Genomic DNA, 20,425 nt, shown 5'->3' on the forward strand with positions numbered 1-20,425 from the left:
AATTAGCAAAGCGGTATGCATGCACTAAGCACACCTAAATACCAAGCTGTCAGCCCGAGAATTGTTAGCTTGAGAAGCTGACTAATTTGACATCGTCTGAGTGATTTGACATTTTAAAGACCTTGATATTTGATGTATTGTCTGCAAGGTATTAAAGCTTATATTGTTTGAGTCTCCTGTATAGCACCGACAGCCAGTTTCCAGCTAAACGAGTATTCGGGGTCAGTACTATGTATGTTTGAAGATTTACAAGAAGTGAGGTGTCAGATGATCCTGACATATGTATATCCGTTGGTGCATTCAAATAGGGTTATTGTCGTAGTTATAAATAACAGTAGTGCAACCCTGCCTTCTAGGCTTCTTCTAGGTTGACTTGACGTCTATAATGAGAAAATTTTCAGCGATGTTACTCGTATCTTCCAGATTGCACAGAATTTTCCTAAACACCTCACCATTTATAGGTCAAAAGCAGGTCGATTTTTTATGTGCCGTCAACGTGACCGCATAAAGAATCTGCCATCATAAATCAACCCTACCCAAACCCACCTCTAACCATTCCTCCCTCTCCATTCCAGGTGTTCGAAGTGAGCAGTGAAGGCAGCAGCTCGGGGCGCCTGGCCCGCAGCGTGTTCGGCCGCGCGCGGTCGCTGGGCTGGTCGGGGGACCTGGCGCCTCCGCTGGAGCGGCTCTGTGCCGCCTGCAAGCATATCGAGAGCTGGCTGGCGGCGCATCCGAAGAATGTCGCTGTGCTGTTGGCTTGGTGAGTTGAAAGGGTTTTTATTATTACTTACCTATTTAATTATGATCATCATCAGCCACTGCTGGACTGGAAAGGCATCTATAAAGGAGCACCATAGCAGACTGAGCTGGATGGTCGAGAACCTTCCACTTTCAACTACATACCTACAATATCTTTTGAGAAATTTAAAACAAAATTACACATTGGTCTCAGAAGTACAGCCTTATGCGTGTCTGTTGTGTACGTATCATAGTTTCATACCTAAGTAACCAATGCTGATCAATATGCAAAATTTTAGTATAGCACCAATATTCGGCAGCCAAGTACCTTATCTGCACTTATACATTTTAATCTCTGAATGCCTTGTACTTAACTCCTTCTTTTTGCACTTCCAGGGGCAACAGAGAGCGGCTAGGCGTGCTAGTAGCGGCCTACATGCACTACTCGGCTATATGCGGAGCCCCAGAGCACGCGCTCGACCGCTACGCCATGAGGCGGTACCTCGACGACCGCGTGCCGGTGTTCCAGCTGCCTTCGAATAAGAGGTAGGTTTATAGGCCTTAGAGTACCACCACCGGCACATTAGCAATAAACAATCCATAAGGAGCGTCGCACGTCTGTGTAACATCTGTAAGATCCATGTCAGTTACGGCAGATTTAGCAAGAGAGCGTCGATGATTAAGCATTGTTAATTGCTGATGTTTGGTAGTGGTAACCCAGCTGCACCAGCCTACATGCACTACTCGGCAATATGCGGCGCGCTGGAGCACGCGCTCGACCGCTACGCCATGAGGCGGTACCTCGACGACCGAGTGCCGGTGTTCCAGCTGCCTTCTAATAAGAGGTGGGTTTGTAGGCCTTAGAGTGCCACCAACGGCACATTAGCAATAAACAATCCATAAGCTGCATCGCTCGCCTGTCTAACATCTCTCAGATCCATCCAAGCTACGTCAGATTTGGCAAAAGAACGATGCTCCTTAAGCATTGTTAATAGCTGATGTTCGGTGGTGGTAACCTAGCTGCACCAGCGTACATGCACTACTCGGCCATATGCGGCGCGCCGGAGCACGCGCTCGACCCTGAGACGGTACCTCGACGACCGAGTGCCGGTGTTCCAGCTGCCTTCGAATAAGAGGTAGGTTTGTAGAAAGCCTTAGAGTAGGTACTGCTACCGTACCACCACCCGACCACGACATTAGCAATAAACAATCTATAAGCAGCACCGCTGGATTCGACCGATCGATCGGGTGCCTGGCGTCCAGCTGCCTTCTAATAAGAGGTAGATCTATAGGCTTTAGAGTACATAATGCTACCACCACCGGTACATTAGCAATAAACAATCCATAAGCAGCGTCGCTTGCCTGTGTAACATCTCTCAGATCCATATAAATTTACGTCAGATTTTGCACGAGAGCGACGCAGATTAAGGATTGTTAATAGCTAATGTTCGTTGGTGGTAGCCCAGCTGTACCAGCCGTTTTACCCCAATTTATCCTGGTGTTGATTTTGTGTACTGTTTTATAAAACATTCCTTTTTCCGCAGATACATCGACACGTTCGCGGGTCTGCTCGCGGGTCAGATACGGGTCAACGCGGCCCCGCTGCACCTGACCCACGTGTCAGTCGCGGGTCAACTGGCCTCCCCCTCCTCCCCCTCCATCGCTTTCCTCAAGATCTACGAGAACTTCGTCTGTGTTTATACTTCTGGTGAGTGATTGCTAGCTTAGCAGATATATTATTTAAATGTTAATTACGTAACTACCGTACCTACCTGAAACTACAGATGAAAGTCAGATGAGGTGTTTCTACGGCTTTCTGTGTTAGATTGTAAAACTATAAAACATTATGGAGAAGACTGTACCCATTACCCCCCATTTACTCTAGTCGTAAGTCGCATAAGACTAAAAGTCAAATGCTCTGGTCACCATACACTTTATATGGAGCTGTTCACATTGGATGAGACGCGATTTTTGCGAAAGTGTATGGTGACCAGAGCATGCTGTGGGCTATTCGGTGATTGCAGTGCCATGCGTCGCACCTGGCAATATAGCATTCCGGAACTAAAACCTCTGCATCTTCCAGGTCTCTACATGCTAAGCGGCGGCGGCTGGACAGTCGGCGTGGGACGCCTCTCCCTCCGCGGCGACGTGCTAGTCCGAGCCTATCGCCGTCCCGCTCACTCGCACGCACAGCGCCACCTGGTGTTCGCGTGTCAGTTCCACACGTGCGCCGTCGCCGACCACACGCTGTCGTTCACTAAGCCGCAGCTTGATCACGCCGCTCACGGTAACTGTTCACTGCTTGATGTGCTTTGGATGTTGTCTGTTTTAAGGAGCGTAGATTTAAGCGCGCTCCAGACTCTTGTTAAAACTATACGGGACGTAGCGAATACAAAGACCCAACCCAAGACCAAACCTCTCGTAGAGAGTATGGAGTGTGCTTTGTATGGTAGTTAAGGATGAGCATCAAGGTACTTACAAGAAATTTTAACGGATGAACAAAATTAATTCCATCGCCCAAGGCACGTTTTTTCCACAAATTTCATACTGACTTGAGTGCAAAACGTTTATTGCATCTAAAATTATTTGTGTAGCAAAGTTTATCGAATGTTGATGAACCGCCGTACATCCCGATGATGAGTAGTACCTTGTATATGACCCATCATAGTATCAGTCAGTTCTATGTGTTTTGAGCTAAGTCCTTAACTACCTAAATCTACGTTTTCGTATTGCAATATCGTTGAATGTGATTGAATGTCAAATTCCCTTCGCTGTGGCTCCGACTCATTTTCACAACAAACATAAACAATGGCTGAATACTTACAGCACCATAACCCTCCTTGTACAGACCTATTCACTTACTCAAGTGAACATGAAAACGAGAGCACCTTGCATAGTTATTTACACTTAGGCAATATCACATAACCTACCTTTATATTATATAACTTCTCGTAGTTCTCGTAATGTGTACAGCAAATAATAAATACATTTTGCCCTAACATTCTTACACAAATATTAAATTCACCTTCAAATTATTAAAAGACCACCTACAAAGTTTCCTTAATAATCTTATCGCACACGAATAAGTATCAAGTTCCCATGCTCCAAAAACTTAATACCAGGCCGAGATCCCATGCAAATCAATTTGCAATCAAATCTCAGAGGTGGAACCAATCCTACCTGACGTTGTGAGATAAGATTAATATCACTGCCACAACATCAGCCAAGAATTTGCATATTAAATACGTTCATTGTACAAAAACACCAATAATAAACTCACAAGTTAACTAAGCAATTAAAACCCAGAAACGAAAGTAATAAATCACTGGTTCCATTAATTTTCTGTAATTAGTTTGATGATATTGAGTAAACAACTAAATTATACTAATGCTATTAAAAAACGAAATACCGGTTTGATCTAAACTGTAAAAAAAATATACCAAACCATGTATGTACTTGTTGTTCTATGACCAAACTAATAACAATAATAAATCGGCTGGTGCGGGTATATTTTTTTGGGATCCTGGACCTGGATTAGCCAGAAACTTAGCAATGGGCAAGAAAAGAACCCAAAAAATGGGGTCCAGTAATTCACGTCTTCTCTACCTACCCCGCAAGGGTGTTAGACGCATACGTAGAGTACTCACAACAGTCACAACAAGGCGTGATGACATGGTGGCCTACATCAGAATATATTGCCAATGATCCTAGAGAGACTGAGGAGTAGGTAAATGGAAAGAATCAGTCCTTTTTACTCCCAGTCCTCACTACTTGTCGAACCAAATAATACCTTGCCTTGATCTTTATCACACACACACAACCCACAGCACAACTAACCCCCCCTCTCCCCGCAGACCCGTCGTTCCCCCGCGACGGGGCGGTCGAGCTGGTGTTCCTTCGAGGCGAGGGGGGCGCTGGCGCGGCGCCCGCCCCCACCCCCGCCGCGCCCCTGCGAGCCGCCCCCGACGCGCTGGCTAGAGAAGACTCGCTGGAACATCTGAGGCCGCTGTCTACTATCACTGATGATGATGCTGGTAAGTTATTTTCTTCTTCTTTTTATTGTTAGGCTTTTTTTAATTGTGTTGATTCGGCTATATCTATGTCAGCTGTCTCGCTGCCTGTCCAGGGAGTGCAAGATGCAAGGAAGTTACTGATGGAGACATCTGTTCTCGTTTTCGTGATGGTGTTTCAAATTCAGGCAGTCAATTCAAAGGCAGATTTTTATTATTTGTGCGGTATTCTTCATATTCATGTTTGTTACACACACACACACAATTAATTAGTAACCATTCAAAGATGCATGGTAGAACAGGGCCTGCTCCACACCATAATCTATGCGTTTTGCAGAAGGAGATGGCGGAGCTTAGTTTAAAAGCAAATGTGTTTTATTGCCTACCTATGAGAAATACTAGCCTTACAATAATCTATTATATTATATTTTGCGTTTATTGTGACCTGATAAAATATGCACAGTTTCCGACCCCAAGCTCCACTTATCGGTCACCCTGATTTGAGGTTTGAGTATCTTTAAAATGTGTCTGCTTAATCTGTTCCTATCAAATACATGGTTCTTACTGGACTTTCAGATAAATCATCAATATACTTACCGCAAAAAGTTGCTCTCTTCTCATTTATTTTGCTGATCAGTCGGTTCAATAGCACACCGCGACACTCACGACAACAAATGATAAACAAATGCATTCAGATAAGCCGAAGCTGCTGAATGGATGATTCTGCCGGATGTAGCACGACGCCACTACGCAATGCGCATGAGTAATGGTAATTAGATTCTAATGCCCACACGGGAACGTTTAATATTAATAAAAACAATCAAACTTATCAGTATTCGTGCTTACATTTCCAAGAAGCTTCCTAGTGTGAGTTCTGCCACTTGATCGGTTCATTCATGTTACCTAGGTACGAACGTGGACCTACATAATAGTGCTTTCTGCTAGCGCCAACAATGGAAATAATGACATAAAACTATTTTAAAATTACTTTTTGCATATCGGTAACTCTACGTAGCGTGTTTTGAAACTATACAAGGCCAGAACGCAGAGGTTGGGACTGCTCGCGTATATTTTCAAATTAAAATGGTGCCATGATTTACTTGAAAGTATACAAGGCCATTACGCACTAATCGCGTATATTTTCAAGTAAGTTGGGTCAAAATTATGGCTTGAAAATATACTGCAGCAGTTACCACTGCGTACTAATCGTGTATATTTTCAAGTGCCAAGCGGCAATGCGAGCACTTGAAACTATACGTGATTAGTTACCAGGTAGCCTTTTTGAATTGTTTCTCTCTCTTTCTTTCATGCGAAATAGTAATAAGTCTATTGCTTTCTAAACATTGCATCATCATTCCGCACTTGGCATTGTTTTCGTAACTTTTTTTTGTTGACATCGTACAGTTTAAAAGTAAATTGATTTAAATTAAACTGTTTTTAATAGTCAAAATTATCTCAGAAGAGGGTGTCGAACAATTCATAAAAGACTCAATTACTTACGGTGAATTCAAAACTTGATGAAAAATATGTTTGTAATAGGTCTATAGGGTTAATTAATACCTGCTACACTCACGAGCAATGAATTAGTCCAAGTAGCAAAAAGTCAACACGAAATGACTCAAATTTTTGAAACATTTATATTAGAATTTGATCAAAGTTTACGTTTTTAGTTGGTTATAATATTTTGATGCGCTGTTAAATGTAATGTAATATTGCCGACGGCTTCATTAAGCTAGTCTTTTCCGTTTAGGAGCTATCGTCACTGGAACTTTTTCATTGCTCGTGAGTGTAGTAGGTATTACTCTTAATTCATATAAATAATAAGATATTAGTATTCTTGCTTGCAAGTATGATTGTTATAAATATCAATATATCAATCAAATTAGAGCTTATTCATCTTTATTTATAAACATTCTATAGGTATGACAGGCAGAACAAGTAAATTATAGTCATGTACATTTACCTAAATAGTTAAGTAAATCAGAATCAGCATGTAGGTATAAATTATATGCGACAAGTACGCCAATCAAGCAATGTGCGTAATAGCAATGTATATTTTCAAGAACGATTCAGAAAATCCCAACTTGAAAGTATACGCGATTAGTACGCACAAATCGTGTATATTTTCAAGTAAAATATTATTTTTTTTCACTTGAAACTATACAGTGCTAGTACACTATGGGTGCGTTCTGGCCTTGTATAGTTTCAAAACACGCCTCTACGTATACACAGAAAAAAACAAATGGAGACTGGTGAAGGATGCTGAATATATAAATATGGGAAATAAGGATCCATTTAATTCATTCAATACAACCACCCAATGATTTATAATCATTATTAATTTTCTGCACTGAAACACTAAGCATACAAGTGTAGTTCATAGTGATAGGAAAGGGGGTCGTCTCAGAGCGTTATTGTGAACATATTTTTTTAGGGCTTTTGGAACTTAAAATAATCTACATAGTTCCTATAGGAAACAATAATGTGACCAACAAAGTTCTTAGGCAGAAGCTTTTTTCACGAAAATAAAGAAAATCCCTACGCTTTAACCGATGGCATAAATACTTACACAATACAGTAATGTTGTTGTTAAAAAGTTAGGGCGCCTTCAAATTAGTCGCTAATTGTCGCGCGGAAGCAGCGCTGCTGCAGCGCTGCAGCCGCGCTGCTGTCAAAATACAAATAAATTTTGTAATTTAAAAGATGCGCGGTCGCAGCGCCGCAGCAGCGCTGCAGTCGCGCGTTAATAATTTACAATGCAATTTAGACAGCAGCGCGGCTGCAGCGCTGCAGCAGCGCTGCTTCCGCGCGACAATTAGCGACTAACTTGAAGGCGCCCTTAAGGTTATGTTTGAAAAATATTTAGGTAAGTAACACATTATTTTAGGGGCATTATTTGGACCTATAAATGACTGTTAAAATCACCAAACATTTCATTTGGTATTAACACGTACCTACCTAAATTAAAATTATCTTCTAAGAGAATGGAAGTGTACCTATCTGTTGGCAGAGAAAATAGAAAACCTTCACACAGCAAAGGATGTTTCGCAATAGTAGTTAATTTTATGTTTATGATCTCCTCTGAAGTCTGGAATACGCGCTAAGCTTTGCGAAGGAAAATATACAATGTTTCTTATGTCTAACAGTCTTACAGGTTGCCCTTCAAACTATGTGGTTTTATTAGAAGCTTGCATGACCACACTATAAGTTGCTATACGTAGGTAGTGTTATAATCATTTAAATTAATATTTTTGATATATGAATATCTGAAATATGATCGTTATTGTTATTAAAAACATAATTATGAACCATTCGATTCCATAACCATTAAATTTTAACCGTATGTACCTATCTGTGTAAATAGGGAATATTTATATGGTTCAGGAGTGAAATACATTACCGCCGTACCTACACAGAATTTTACTCTTTACAATAAAAAAATACCGTTTATTTTGAACTCAATAAATCTTCTGATGGTAACTACTAGTGTTAGGTGCTAGCAATCAGTTGACACAGGGACAGTTATCGTAGAGGTGCCAGCTAGTTCCGGCGCCCGCAGGTGTGGGCCTATTTCTGTGCTGGGCGCCCCGCGCCGCCGCCCGCCCAGTCGCCGCCCGCCCGCCGAGGCACACACGTGTCACACACTAGCTTTCATTCACGAAACATTAATACACTGTTTTCTTGAATACCAGTTCTGCAGAGCCCTAGTGGTATTGTGTAATTTTGTATCATTAACAAAAGTGCAGTTTAGTGCGGAGAGTACCAAGCCGTTATTGGAGGTAAGATAACACGATATGATTATTGTGACAACTTACACGCTTTTTAAGAAACTCAAGTTTGATAAATGGACAGTCAGTAAACACTGAACACGGATTGATGAGAATGCTCGTGGACAAAGATGATTTAAGTGTGACGGATGTGGCATTGTGTGTGGAGTTTTTTTTAATGAGGTGTGAGCGAGTGGGCCGGCGCCCGCGCCTCTAATTGAGCGGCGTGGAGAATCGCTGATGCATGTCCACCGGCGGACGTTTGACTGGCGTGCCCTTACGGGGGACCATTCGGCACGCTTCAACTTGATTCGATTCGTTAATGTCTTTACACCGCGACGAGCTGGCCGCATGAGTCGCTCTCATTTCTTTGTGAAGAGAAATATTTTGTCTGAGTAAAAATTGTAAACTTACAATGATACTTCACTTAAAAAATAATGTCGCCGATTTTTCATTGTTGTATGTAGTGTAGAGATAGAAGTTTACCTATTTGCCATGCCAAATAGTTATCGAAACTAACGCTAATTCGTTATTGGAGGCCTTTTTAATTAACGCCACAATTACTCGCGTCAACATTTACACAACGTCGGATGTGGACGAGTTTGTGCCAAATAATTAGGTCAGTCTCTGCTTACACCGGACTCCGAACAGTTGATACTGTACAGACATACGATTTCCGACTCAGCTTTATCTTGCATTCTTACAGCCGCTACTGTGAATCGAGATAATGTGTCTAAAATTACTTATAGGTAGTCAATTGTTTTTATGCTTGCATAAAAATTTATAATTAAACCAATGAAGTACATATGTTCCAATAAACAAAACCAAAAACAGGTTTACCTACTGTAAAAATAAGCCGCTCACTTTGAGTCTGTTGTCTCTCAATCATTTCCCGTAACAGGTGCATTATTATCCAACAAGTTCTCATTGTCAGACACTCGTCGGATCAGTGCCACCCAGACCCACATTAAAAAAAAACGCATAATCTAGAGCTTGCATCGCAGGGTAACCTAATGAAGCTTGAAGAAAAATTATCATTAACCCTTAAAATAAAAAGATTAAGAGCAAGAGAAGGTAAAAGAAGGTTTTATAAAAGATGATGTGAATGTGGATTAAGATTCTCAGAAGCGTATGTTGGATGACATCACTACAGAGCGGCCTCGCCACGCGCAGGCTCACCTTCGGTCGCGATACGGCCACAGACTTACGGCTGCCGATCCGATCATTGATTTATAACCTCCGCTATCGTTTTAAAGCTACTTTGTAGAATTCTTAATTAAGTTTTGAGAACGACATTCGGCTAATCTGTGGCACAGTCAATGAATAGCTGGGTCTATAAAATTCAAATTAAACTTGAATTACTACTTCAAAATAAGTAACAGCTTTATGAACTGTGTATGCCAAAAAGCTTTATAAATATTAACACAATGGAAACAAAAAATGGATTCACTTCTTCCATCCTGATAAAAAAAATAAGCATCCACAGCATAAGAAGGTGCCTTCTCCATAATGGGGAACAATTTACGTTAATTATCTCAAAACAATCTCGAATTGCATAAAAGAGAAAACAATTTATTTTAAAAGCTCCGAAGCTTTGTTGCTGCATCTTGCAAGTTTAATACGAATCATACTGTAAATTTATAGCTTTATTCAGCATTCAGATAAATTAGGTCAATGTTATTTATTGTGTTCTATACATGCATAATAAATGAATATCCTTTGTCCACACCCTGAAATATGTTAAACCAAACAACTTAGCACAAACTATCCTATCCTAATGAACAAAACAAACGCTAGAACACAGATAAAATATGCGTAAATAGTACTTTATCTATGGCTAGTATTGATTAAAATGGATAACACATGACGATGTTATAGACAGAGCACGCACTACGCGTGTTTCAATAACTCTATCTATCGATAGCTGACAGTTACTTTCATAAAATTTTGACAGAATGCAACTTTATATCCGTCGTATGATAGTAACTCTGTCAGCTATCGATAGATAGAGTTATTGAAACGGGCAGTTACACGCATAGTGCGAACTCTTTATTTACATTGACTGGTGTTTAACCATTTTAATCCGATAGAGTTATTGAAACTGCCAGTAAGTGGCATTCGAAGCCGCGGCCCGGCTGCCGGGTGCGGGGGTGCGTGGCGCGCACATCCTCTTCCTGCGTCGCGGCGCCGGCGCAAGTTTCGTAACACGACTCGAAGCTTTAGAGTATCGTAGACACTCCACTCTTTTAATTAAGAACTTAATAAATAAATAATCATTATTTCCAGACCATAGGTCCAATAAAAAATGCACATCACAAAAAATAATTAATGATAAGACTTTAATGATAATGTAAGTAAGTGCTAAGTGAAAACATGTTTTAGGAAAAAGCTTAGTAGATTAAGGAAATACTAAAGTACAATGGAAATGTTTCAGGGCCTGAAAGTTGTTGCCCCTTTTACTTGTTATATTTGATGCATTAAATAACCTATGGCACTGGTATCTATTTGCTAAGTTTATGTCAATTTCTAATCACTACTGCTTTTTCACCTATTAACTAAAACGCTTTCATAAAGTGGTGCGACTGTAACATTCGCTCGGCAAGCGCAGGCGCAGGCGGCGAGTCCCGCGTTATTTCGGTGACATCACAGAAATAACCGCGTCTTCCTCAACACCGCGCCGGCCGTGGTCACCAGACGCTGACGTTGATATCTTTACGCTAATTGCGTTATTGACACGCCCGCTTTAGTTCGCTTTTGTAATACTAAAGGGCGGCCTTTCAAAATGAACAACACAATACACACTTCAGCTCGTGTGAAAAACTTGTAAAGAGGCCGGTTTTAATTAGCTTTATGATGGGTGTTGAAACTGCATGTAACGAAAATTAATTAACGAGATTTAAATTATATGTATGTACGTAAAGGATGACTCAAATGGTAGACTACTTTAAAAAAATTCACTCTGCAAATGTGAAATACACAAACAACACTCTAAGGGCGGCTTGCGTAACGTATGATAATTGTGTTTAAGGGTAAAATAAACACATTTAAGTTGTTAAATGCAATTAACGTCTTGCATAGCAAAAATTTTGTTCTTAAATACGTTTATCGAAGTGTCAAAGTTAAATACCAAAAATTGGCTGTTTAGCGCCGCTAAATACGTTTAGTGGCATTGTATCTGTCAAAAAGGCGGCAATGAAGCATGTCGTACCTATACCTAGTACCATTACAATTCCTAAGCTTGGACCATTTCCCACCACGCTGGTCCACTGAGGGTTGGTGTGTTTACATATCAAGATGTGCTTAATCTAGATATGTAGGTTTCCTCGCGATGTTTTCCTTCATTAATGGTATTGCTTGATATTGGTGAGCCACTTTTTCCACTCATACTTACTTTGAGTTTTATCACAAACTGAAATGAAATTCCAACATCTGTAGGTATGCTAACGAAACGCTTTCATAGGAGAACAGAACTAGAGGGGATATGGAGAGGACAGAGGAGTTGCAGAAGACGGAGAATTCAATGGGGACTACCGTTTTTTTGCTCACCAGTTGGCGCCACTGTCGACCGAGGTCAAGAGGTACCATAGCTGTCAAACTTATCAAAGGAGACTGTATCAAATTGGCGCGAAATAAAGTTTTAAAATTTTGAATCTTATAAGCTTATTAATTATAAAATAACTATCATCACATCGAGTTACTATGCCGCAATGTAGTGTAGATCCGTTATGTTCGGAAAGAAAAGGAGGACTTATGTTAACAAGTGATAAAACTGTTCTAAAACAGTGGCTTGTGAAATAATTATTGTCCGACAATCTCGTGTTTGTGAAAATCATTATAACCAATTTCAGAAAGAACATAATGTAAATAAGGATTAGGCATTTAATAAATACAATAAAAATAAAAGAATTACACACTGATTTAACTTTTATTTATCCTTTCCGTGCTCACTGCTATACAAAAAATATAACACATTAGTAATCCACACAATGAATGCTGGTTGAGTTGTTAGTTGAAACTAAATAATGGTAGTATAGTATACTAAGTATTCTATTATTTGTGGGGGTGTCAGTACCTGCACCTGGCTCACTCGAATGGAGCCTTTGTGCATATCGCCTTAAGGTCTAAACTCCACTCCTAAGCTTGGACCATTTCCTACCACGCTGGTCCTCTGCAGGTTGGTGGGTTCGAAAATCTAGATGTGCAGGTTTTATCACGATGTTTTAATTAACCGTAAGAGCGATGGTATACATTGTACATAAATTCCAAAGTATTAGTGTTCACACTGCTATACAAAGTTTCTGAAGGCCTCTCAACAGTAAGTATACACTGAATCATTTTGTTGTATGATGCTGTCCTCTACGTTTCCAACCAAGTTACTGTTACGGTCATAGTCTTGGTGTCTGTAAAAAGAAAAAACATAGCTGTTACCTAAGCAAACAAGCATACACTTCGTAAAAAATAAGGTTGTAAACAGTAAACAAACTAACCTCGGAATTAGCTGCTCTTTGAGACTGCTTATTTTTGCGCCCCTTTTCCTTAATTATTCAGCTTTCAACGACAAATAATCCATATTTGTGATAATTTTGCAAAAAGAGATCACTTTTCAACAGGGAAATGAACGAAAATATAATTTATCACGAAGCCCGCCAAACAAATTATATGAAAAGTAAAATGTCACTTGACCTGAGTCAACACCAGCGCCCCTAGCGGCAAATTCACACGCGTTAGCCCCCATTCAATTCTTATGTTGTACAGATCTTGGCATTGTTATTGTTTGTGTAGTGTCAAGTGTCACTTAGTGACAGTGTCAGTAAAATTTTGACGGCATTTGTTTCTGTTCACGCATTTTTCTAGCCGTAAACATTTAAAAACTTAAAAGTTTAGATGAAAATATGCATAGAATGAAACGCAACACATGCTAAATACGTTTAGCTAAATTACAACTTCAAATGAGCCGTGCAAGACAATACAAATTGTGTTTAGTATAAATACGTTTATTGAGATAAATGCGTTTAGCTAACTAAAATTAAAATATCTTTAAATAGGAAGTCACGCAAGCCACCCTAATTATGCAAATGTAGGCCGATACGTCGCTGCGTGTACCTTATTTGAATGCGGTGTTTACTTGTTTGACAGCTCCAAATGCGGCTTTTACGGCCCTCCGTCCGAATTTACCGGTTTTCATGACAGAAATAGAACTGGTTGAGACTTTAAACGAAAATCACGTCCACGTATTAACAAAGTAATCCCAAAGAACAGGCATTAGCGATTCCAATCACGTTATGAATAGCTCTCTATGAGCAAGAAACCTGCTGTGGTAAAGCTCAAAAGTCACAGTTCTATCTCGCATTCAGCAACGTCTCGGTGAGGCCATTTCCTTGTGTGGCAAAGCATTCGCCTTGAACCGGCAACCTGTACGAATTCCTCTTCGGCAACATTTGAGCGTGTTTGACAATATCGAGGTTATCAGCACTCAGCACTTGCGTCAGCCACGCCTATCTCGTCTGTTTGCTCCGCTGTGGACGCAGCTGCTTCACTTTTGTCTCGTAAGGTATGTACGTACATTACCTTCGAGTAAATACATGTCACATGCCCTACATTGGAGGCTGTACCTACCAGTCTATCATAGTAAACCACATCTATCAGTATTCTCGGAGACTGAGTCGGGTGATCTACTTGATAGAGTTCATTCTAGTATTCTTACATAGTTTTTTTGCTCGGATATCTTTGCATAAGAAGGAGCTCGATTTTCCGGCATTCCGTGCGACAACGGTGTCATCCCGTTGCTGGGATAACGGGAACAGAGTCTAGTCCTTTTAAGGATGCGGTCTGCGGAGGGGCTGCGCGCAGTGGCGGGCCGCGCGGAAACTGACAGCGGGTCGAGGCCGACCTCACTCGATTAACATCACGGTAATATCACAGGTACTGATGCACTTCATTGTGCATGAATATGTATAATAATTACGCGACTTACAAGCCTTACTTACTTATCAGTTTCTGTTTAGTTAACTAAAGTAGGTATCTGCTGGAATATACTTACAGAAGTACCTACAGACAAAGTAATATTTCAAACCTTACAGTTATTGGGGCGAGAAGAACCCAATTTAAAAGTCATCTTTAATTAAACCGTATCTAAGCAATTTGCCGCGACATGTCGTTGGTAACATTTACTGCCCATCTGCCCAACGAACACACCACATTAAACACAGATAAATTTAAATTAACGACAGCCAGATGTCTTTCGAGTCGATAGGAGGAACTCCGGTCGAGTGAGTAGTTGTGAGATTTCCGGGGCCGGTATACAGGAGCGTTGTTGTTGCAGGTGAGAACGTGACGGGGTCGGGGTCGGGGTCGGGTGGGTCGGCGGGCGAGGCGGCGGACGCGGCGGCGCACACGTTCGGGCCGCTGGACGGGTCCATCTACGCGACGGTGGTGCGCGCGGGCGGCGTGCCCTCCTCCCCGCTCAGCGCGTCCATGGACTCGGGCATCTCGTCGGCGGGGCGCCGCGCCGCGCCCTCGCCGCCCGACGAGCTCGACGCGCTGCTGGGCGACATGCTGCGCACGGTGAGCGCGCTGCCCGACGCGCCGCAGTCGCGCGCCGGCCGCCAGCCCGACATCCCGTACCACGCGCGCGCCGACTCGGCCCCCTTCACGTACGGCACGGCCGGCCTGTCCCCCGGCATGCTGCGCGCGCCGCACCGCCTGGCCAGCCCCGAGCTGGTGCGCCGCGCGCTGGGCCGCCCCGGCTACCGGCCCATCGACGACGACGACGAGCCGCCGCCGCCCTCGCCGCGCCCGCAGCTCTCCACCCTCAAGAAGTTCACGCACGAGGATGTTACCACCACCACCTCCCCGCAAACAATCACCAATGGCAGGTTAGTGCATATTTTTCAATTATTTTTATTTCTTTACCTTGTACCTTATTACCTGTACCTGTACAAAAAGAGTCGTGAAATTAAATTAGTATGAAAAAGGCTAAAAGGCGAGAACCTAATTACGAGAACCTAATTATAAATTAAAAAATAAGCGAAGATTAAATTTTATATAGCGTTCTATTAGTTATTTTCAATTTTAGCTTAACGTTAATGTTGGGGTTTCCAACTGATTGATAGAGAGGATGATAATTGATAAGATGATGTTTAAAGAAGAGAAATATTTATTTACCGAAAGACTATGCTAATGATAGATTATAGCTAAATGATAATGAGTACGCGTCAACCGTGATTCTGATACAAACGTGAACTAAAGCAAATTATAATAATAAGTAAGTTGACGCGCGAACTGATGATGTTGCAGAAATAATTAGATAGGTATTTACTTAACCATGTACGGTGTTCCGTACATACTCCCGCACTGAATGAGGAAACTAACAGATTTTTGATAAAAACTCAATTAAACGAAAATGATGAGATGATACTAAACTACTAACAAGATGATAAACAATATTCTTAAATGCTATGAATGTATGATGATATCGTTAAAATTAAACCGCGTTTTGTTACGTCCGTTAGCACTTTGCTTTCCACTTGCGCCTGACGGCTCAATTATATTAAATTTCGAATATTGCCCTTCACTCCCGCACTGATTATCACTACCACTGATACACTGCGAGCTCGAGGCTCTATCATGTTCATAACACACATTCACTCTACACTCTGACGTCGCCCCGGCACCTGCCAGGTGCACGGGGGTGCACGCCGGGGGCGCGGGCGCGGGCGCGGGGGCCCGGGGCGCGAGGCGCGCCGTGTGTCGTCCTCGCCGCCAGCGCCGCCACGCGAAGGCTGCTCCTGCCGCCACGCAACAGCTCACTACCATGTAGATTGATATGTAATGGTGGACGTCGTGGTATGACATCTCAGCTACTGATGATCCTGCTGCTTTTAACTGCTGTATTTGCTCTCCGATACGTTTCAGGGATGTATTGTCAGCTTCAAAATCGTCCTCTAATTTGTTTACGGGAATGGTCAAATTTATGATATTATTCATAGACGGAATCGTTTTTGTAACCAAGTCTGCTTGAACGTGAATTTTGCTGACGGGCTCTTTGTGGGAATGGACAATGAACTCATCGCCCTTGATGACGCAGCCATGGGACAGCTTGATAATGCCGGCCTTGACGGCACGCTCTACGGTAACTTGATAATCGCACATGAACTTGAAACTACAGCTGTTGCAGCAAAAATACATGTAAGCATTTAGTTCATTCAACTTTTGCCATCTGTTTGTACATCCTTCTCTTTCATAATAACATTGATTAGATTTACTATCCTTGACACATAAGTTAGAGTCCATTTTCTTCTGATAAATAGGAGTTTTTGGTTCGCACAATCTAACATTGTAGTCATATTCTATGCACTGCTGTAAGTCATTCATTGACATGGGTAGGTAGGTATCTCTATGAATATTCACCGCTAGATGGTCTGCTATGGGAGTTACGCTGATCATGCTTTTTCCGATTTGTTGAGGTATGCTTATCATTTGATATATGAAGTAGTCGTCTCTGCTTACAAGTGGAATGATTATTTCAAAAATTAAGTAATCCTTTGTTACTCGTCCTTTAACTCTTAAAAGGTGATAGATTTTAGGTAATTCTGTTTGAAGATTAGTAATAGGAAGTGTCAATTCCTTTGATAACTGGCTTGATACAGTGCTCAGTTCTTCCCTTAATTGATTAGGCGTTATCAGATGAATATCAAACTTGCCATGGTAGGCATCGGTTACAGTGTCGATCAAACTGTTCTGTATGTTTTTCAAGTTATGTAGGAGATTATTTGCAATTATAGATGATATTGTAAACTCATTAAGGTTCATTTCTCTTTGTAGTCCCTTTTGTAAAGTGTTAGACGTTTGCTCGTATTGTATGAGATGTTGATTAAATGTTTTATATTGTTTCTCCATGGATACTTCTACTCGCTTTAGTAGGTTGTATTCTGCTTCCACAACTGACGTCTGATTTCGCCAAAGTGCTCCAAGGTGATCTTGATTTTCTCTTAATAGCTGAATGTCCTTTCTATATTGTTGAGCGAACTGATCATCTAAGACTCCAAATAGGCTATTGGCGATGGAGCCCACGCCGTTGATGAGTCCTCTCCGCGGCCGTGGTCTCGCCTGGGACACAAACTGCTCTCCAAGCATCATATTATGGTAGTATTCCAATTCAGTGTAGCTGTGATGTAGCTGTAAAATGACTACTTCACACTGTTTGATTTCTTTCATTGATGAGCAAAGGTTTTCTAAATGATTGATATATTTCTTACATAACATGGTGCTTTGATAATATGGTTCTAGGTTGTAGTATACGATTAGTTTCCAGTTATCTTGAATTAAACGCATACTTGATAATGGGTCGAAATAAATACTTTTATTTGTATCAAATCTTGATATATTGTATAAGTTGCTATTGTTGCAATGCGCACTTGGCACCATCATGGCAAGGAACGTCAGAGCCAGGGTAATGAAGTTTACCGAGCCAACTTTTCTAGTTTTTCTTCTTTCTGATGTTTTAGCTATCTGTTCCTCGGTCGGGAGTTCGTCTTGCTTGGTAGACGATTCGGTCTCCGATGGATAAGAGGTTGGCAGAAGTGATATTTTACTGATCGGTCTTTTCAACACACCATTCTTTGTTTTTAAGCTGACGACTCGGACAAATCCATCTGTACCAGGATGAATGTCGATGACTTTACCTAAAGCCCATTTTCCTGCTGGTAGATTGGCGTCATGAATTAATACTATGTCATTCAACTTAAAGTTGGGCTGTGCTTTATGCCATTTGCTTCTAGTTGACAGTTCAGTTAGGTATTCTGACTTCCATCTCTTCCATATGTCCTGGAAGATCTTTTGGCTCAGTTGCCACCTTGTGCGTTGATCTCGCTCTGTTTCAATGATGGTAGCTACCGGTCCACTTGATAAGAAATGCGACGGTGTTAGGTAGTCGAGGTCGTCTGGACTTTCAGTTAGTGTGCAGAGGGGTCGGGTGTTTAGACAGGCTTCTAATTGTGCTGTAATTGTGGATAACTCTTCATACGTCAATTTTTGTTCGCCTATGACTCGTTTCATATGATACTTGAGTCGCTTTACAGCTCCCTCCCATAATCCTCCGGCACTAGGCCATGACGGGGCGTTAAAATGCCACTTGATATCCATCATACTGATCTCTGATTGAAATTCGGGCTGATTGATAATTAGATTAATCATCTCCCTTTCCAGTATATTGTTGCTTCCACAAAAATTACTTCCGCAGTCGCTGTACAGATTTGTTGGGACACCTCGTCTCGCGGAGAAGCGGCGAATTGCGGCTATGGTTGCTGATGACGTCAGATCTGATACGACCTCAAAATGATACGCTTTTGTGACCATGCACACAAATACAGCAACGTATCCTTTGGACGTTTTGATACCTCTGCCCTTGTTAGCCTTTATCTCAATAAATCCCGTATAGTCGACTCCGGTGTGGTAGAAAGGACGGGTTGGGTTAACTCTTGATTCCGGTAGGTTACCCATGATTTGTGTGTGTTTTGATGGATTGTGTCTCCTACAATTGACGCACATGCGTAATCTCTTCTTCACTGATCTATTTCCTCCTATGATCCAATATTCCTTACGTATCCAGGCAAGGGTCAAACGTGGTCCGCCATGAAACGTCATTTTGTGTGTGTGATCAATGATGAGATCCTCTAAATGATGATCATGAGGGATGATAATCGGATATATTGTATCTTGATTGATATTTGCATTTTTGAGTCTGCTGTTAAATCGTAGCAACCCATTTTCGTCTAGAAAAGGGTTTAATGATAATAGTCTACTCCCTTTATCTAGTGGTTTTTTCTGTCTTAATTTACTGATATCTTTTTCGAACACTAACCCTTGAATATGCTTGATAATCATGTGTTTAGCTCTTCGCAACTCTCCGACCGTAAGGAAAGTTTGTTTACCTTTCAAACCAGGCGCCATTCTCATTACCCATGCTAGTACTCGAACTGCTCGTGTCCAATTACTGTTTTGATTCAGAATGGTACTGATTATGTCGCCACTCTGTCTGGGCGTCGCATTGCTGACTGTCGCTGCGCTGACGTTTGATGCTTCGGTAATCTGAGACCTTTTAACCTCTTGCTCGGTAACGAAGACTGTTTGTGTTTTATTTATAGATTGTTCATCAAATGTTTTTAAAAACGACGGTCCTGTCCACCAAAGGGGGTGCTGTATTAATGCTTCGGCTGATATGCCTCGGCTTGCACAGTCTGCTGGATTTTCGGCTGATTTTACGTAATGCCAGCTTTCTGCGGGGATAATTTCTGTGGTTTTTAATACCCGATTGGCGACGAACGCCTTCCATCTTTTAGGATCTCCTTGCAGCCATCCTAATACTGCGGTTGAGTCACACCACGCGAATACTGTAACCTTTAGAGGGAGAAGGCATGCTAATACTCTTTGGGTCAGTAGGGCGAGTAAGTAAGCGCCACTTAATTCCAATCGTGGTAATGATAAATCTTTTGCCGGTGACGCTAATCGTGACTTTGCTGCTACGAGGACAATTGAGGTCCCTCCGTCTGCTTTTTCATTGCTGATTCTGCAATATATGACGCTCGCATAAGCCTTTGTCGACGCATCACAGAATCCATGTAGTTGGATTTCCTTGGACTGATTTGTCCCTAGCCATCGGGGGATACGTGTATTGTTTATGTACTCTATATCCTTTTTGATATCGATGAACTCCTTCTCAATTTCTTGCGGTAACTTATCGTCCCAATTTAGGTTTTCTAACAGACACGTCTTCTGAAATAATAGTTTTAATTTAGTTGACACGGGGGTTGTATAACCTTGTGGGTCAAATAATTTTGATATGCTGGATAGTAATTGACGCTTGGTTGATTCAGTTTTTGCCTGCTCGATGTTGAACTTGAATCCAAAATT

At 41.6% G+C, this 20,425-nt stretch overlaps 1 protein-coding gene across 8 annotated transcripts in view; it reads left to right on the plus strand.

Moving 5' to 3' along the window:
- Positions 1–20,425, plus strand: part of LOC105385915 (tensin-2) — an 89,245-nt gene that overhangs the window by 54,273 nt on the left and 14,547 nt on the right. For 7 of the 8 annotated variants that reach the window (XM_048627411.1, XM_048627427.1, XM_048627434.1 and 4 more), the window contains 6 exons: positions 576–760; positions 1,135–1,284; positions 2,283–2,446; positions 2,822–3,025; positions 4,593–4,772; positions 14,838–15,390. In XM_048627411.1, coding sequence (XP_048483368.1) covers positions 576–760; positions 1,135–1,284; positions 2,283–2,446; positions 2,822–3,025; positions 4,593–4,772; positions 14,838–15,390 — 1,436 coding nt within the window. Of the gene's footprint in view, positions 1–575; positions 761–1,134; positions 1,285–1,465; positions 1,584–2,282; positions 2,447–2,821; positions 3,026–4,592; positions 4,773–14,837; positions 15,391–20,425 lie in introns of all 8 variants that reach the window. The other variant, XM_048627421.1, reaches the window with a different exon arrangement.

Source organism: Plutella xylostella, chromosome 4, assembly GCF_932276165.1.
Source record: "Plutella xylostella chromosome 4, ilPluXylo3.1, whole genome shotgun sequence".
Classification (NCBI taxonomy): domain Eukaryota; kingdom Metazoa; phylum Arthropoda; class Insecta; order Lepidoptera; family Plutellidae; genus Plutella; species Plutella xylostella.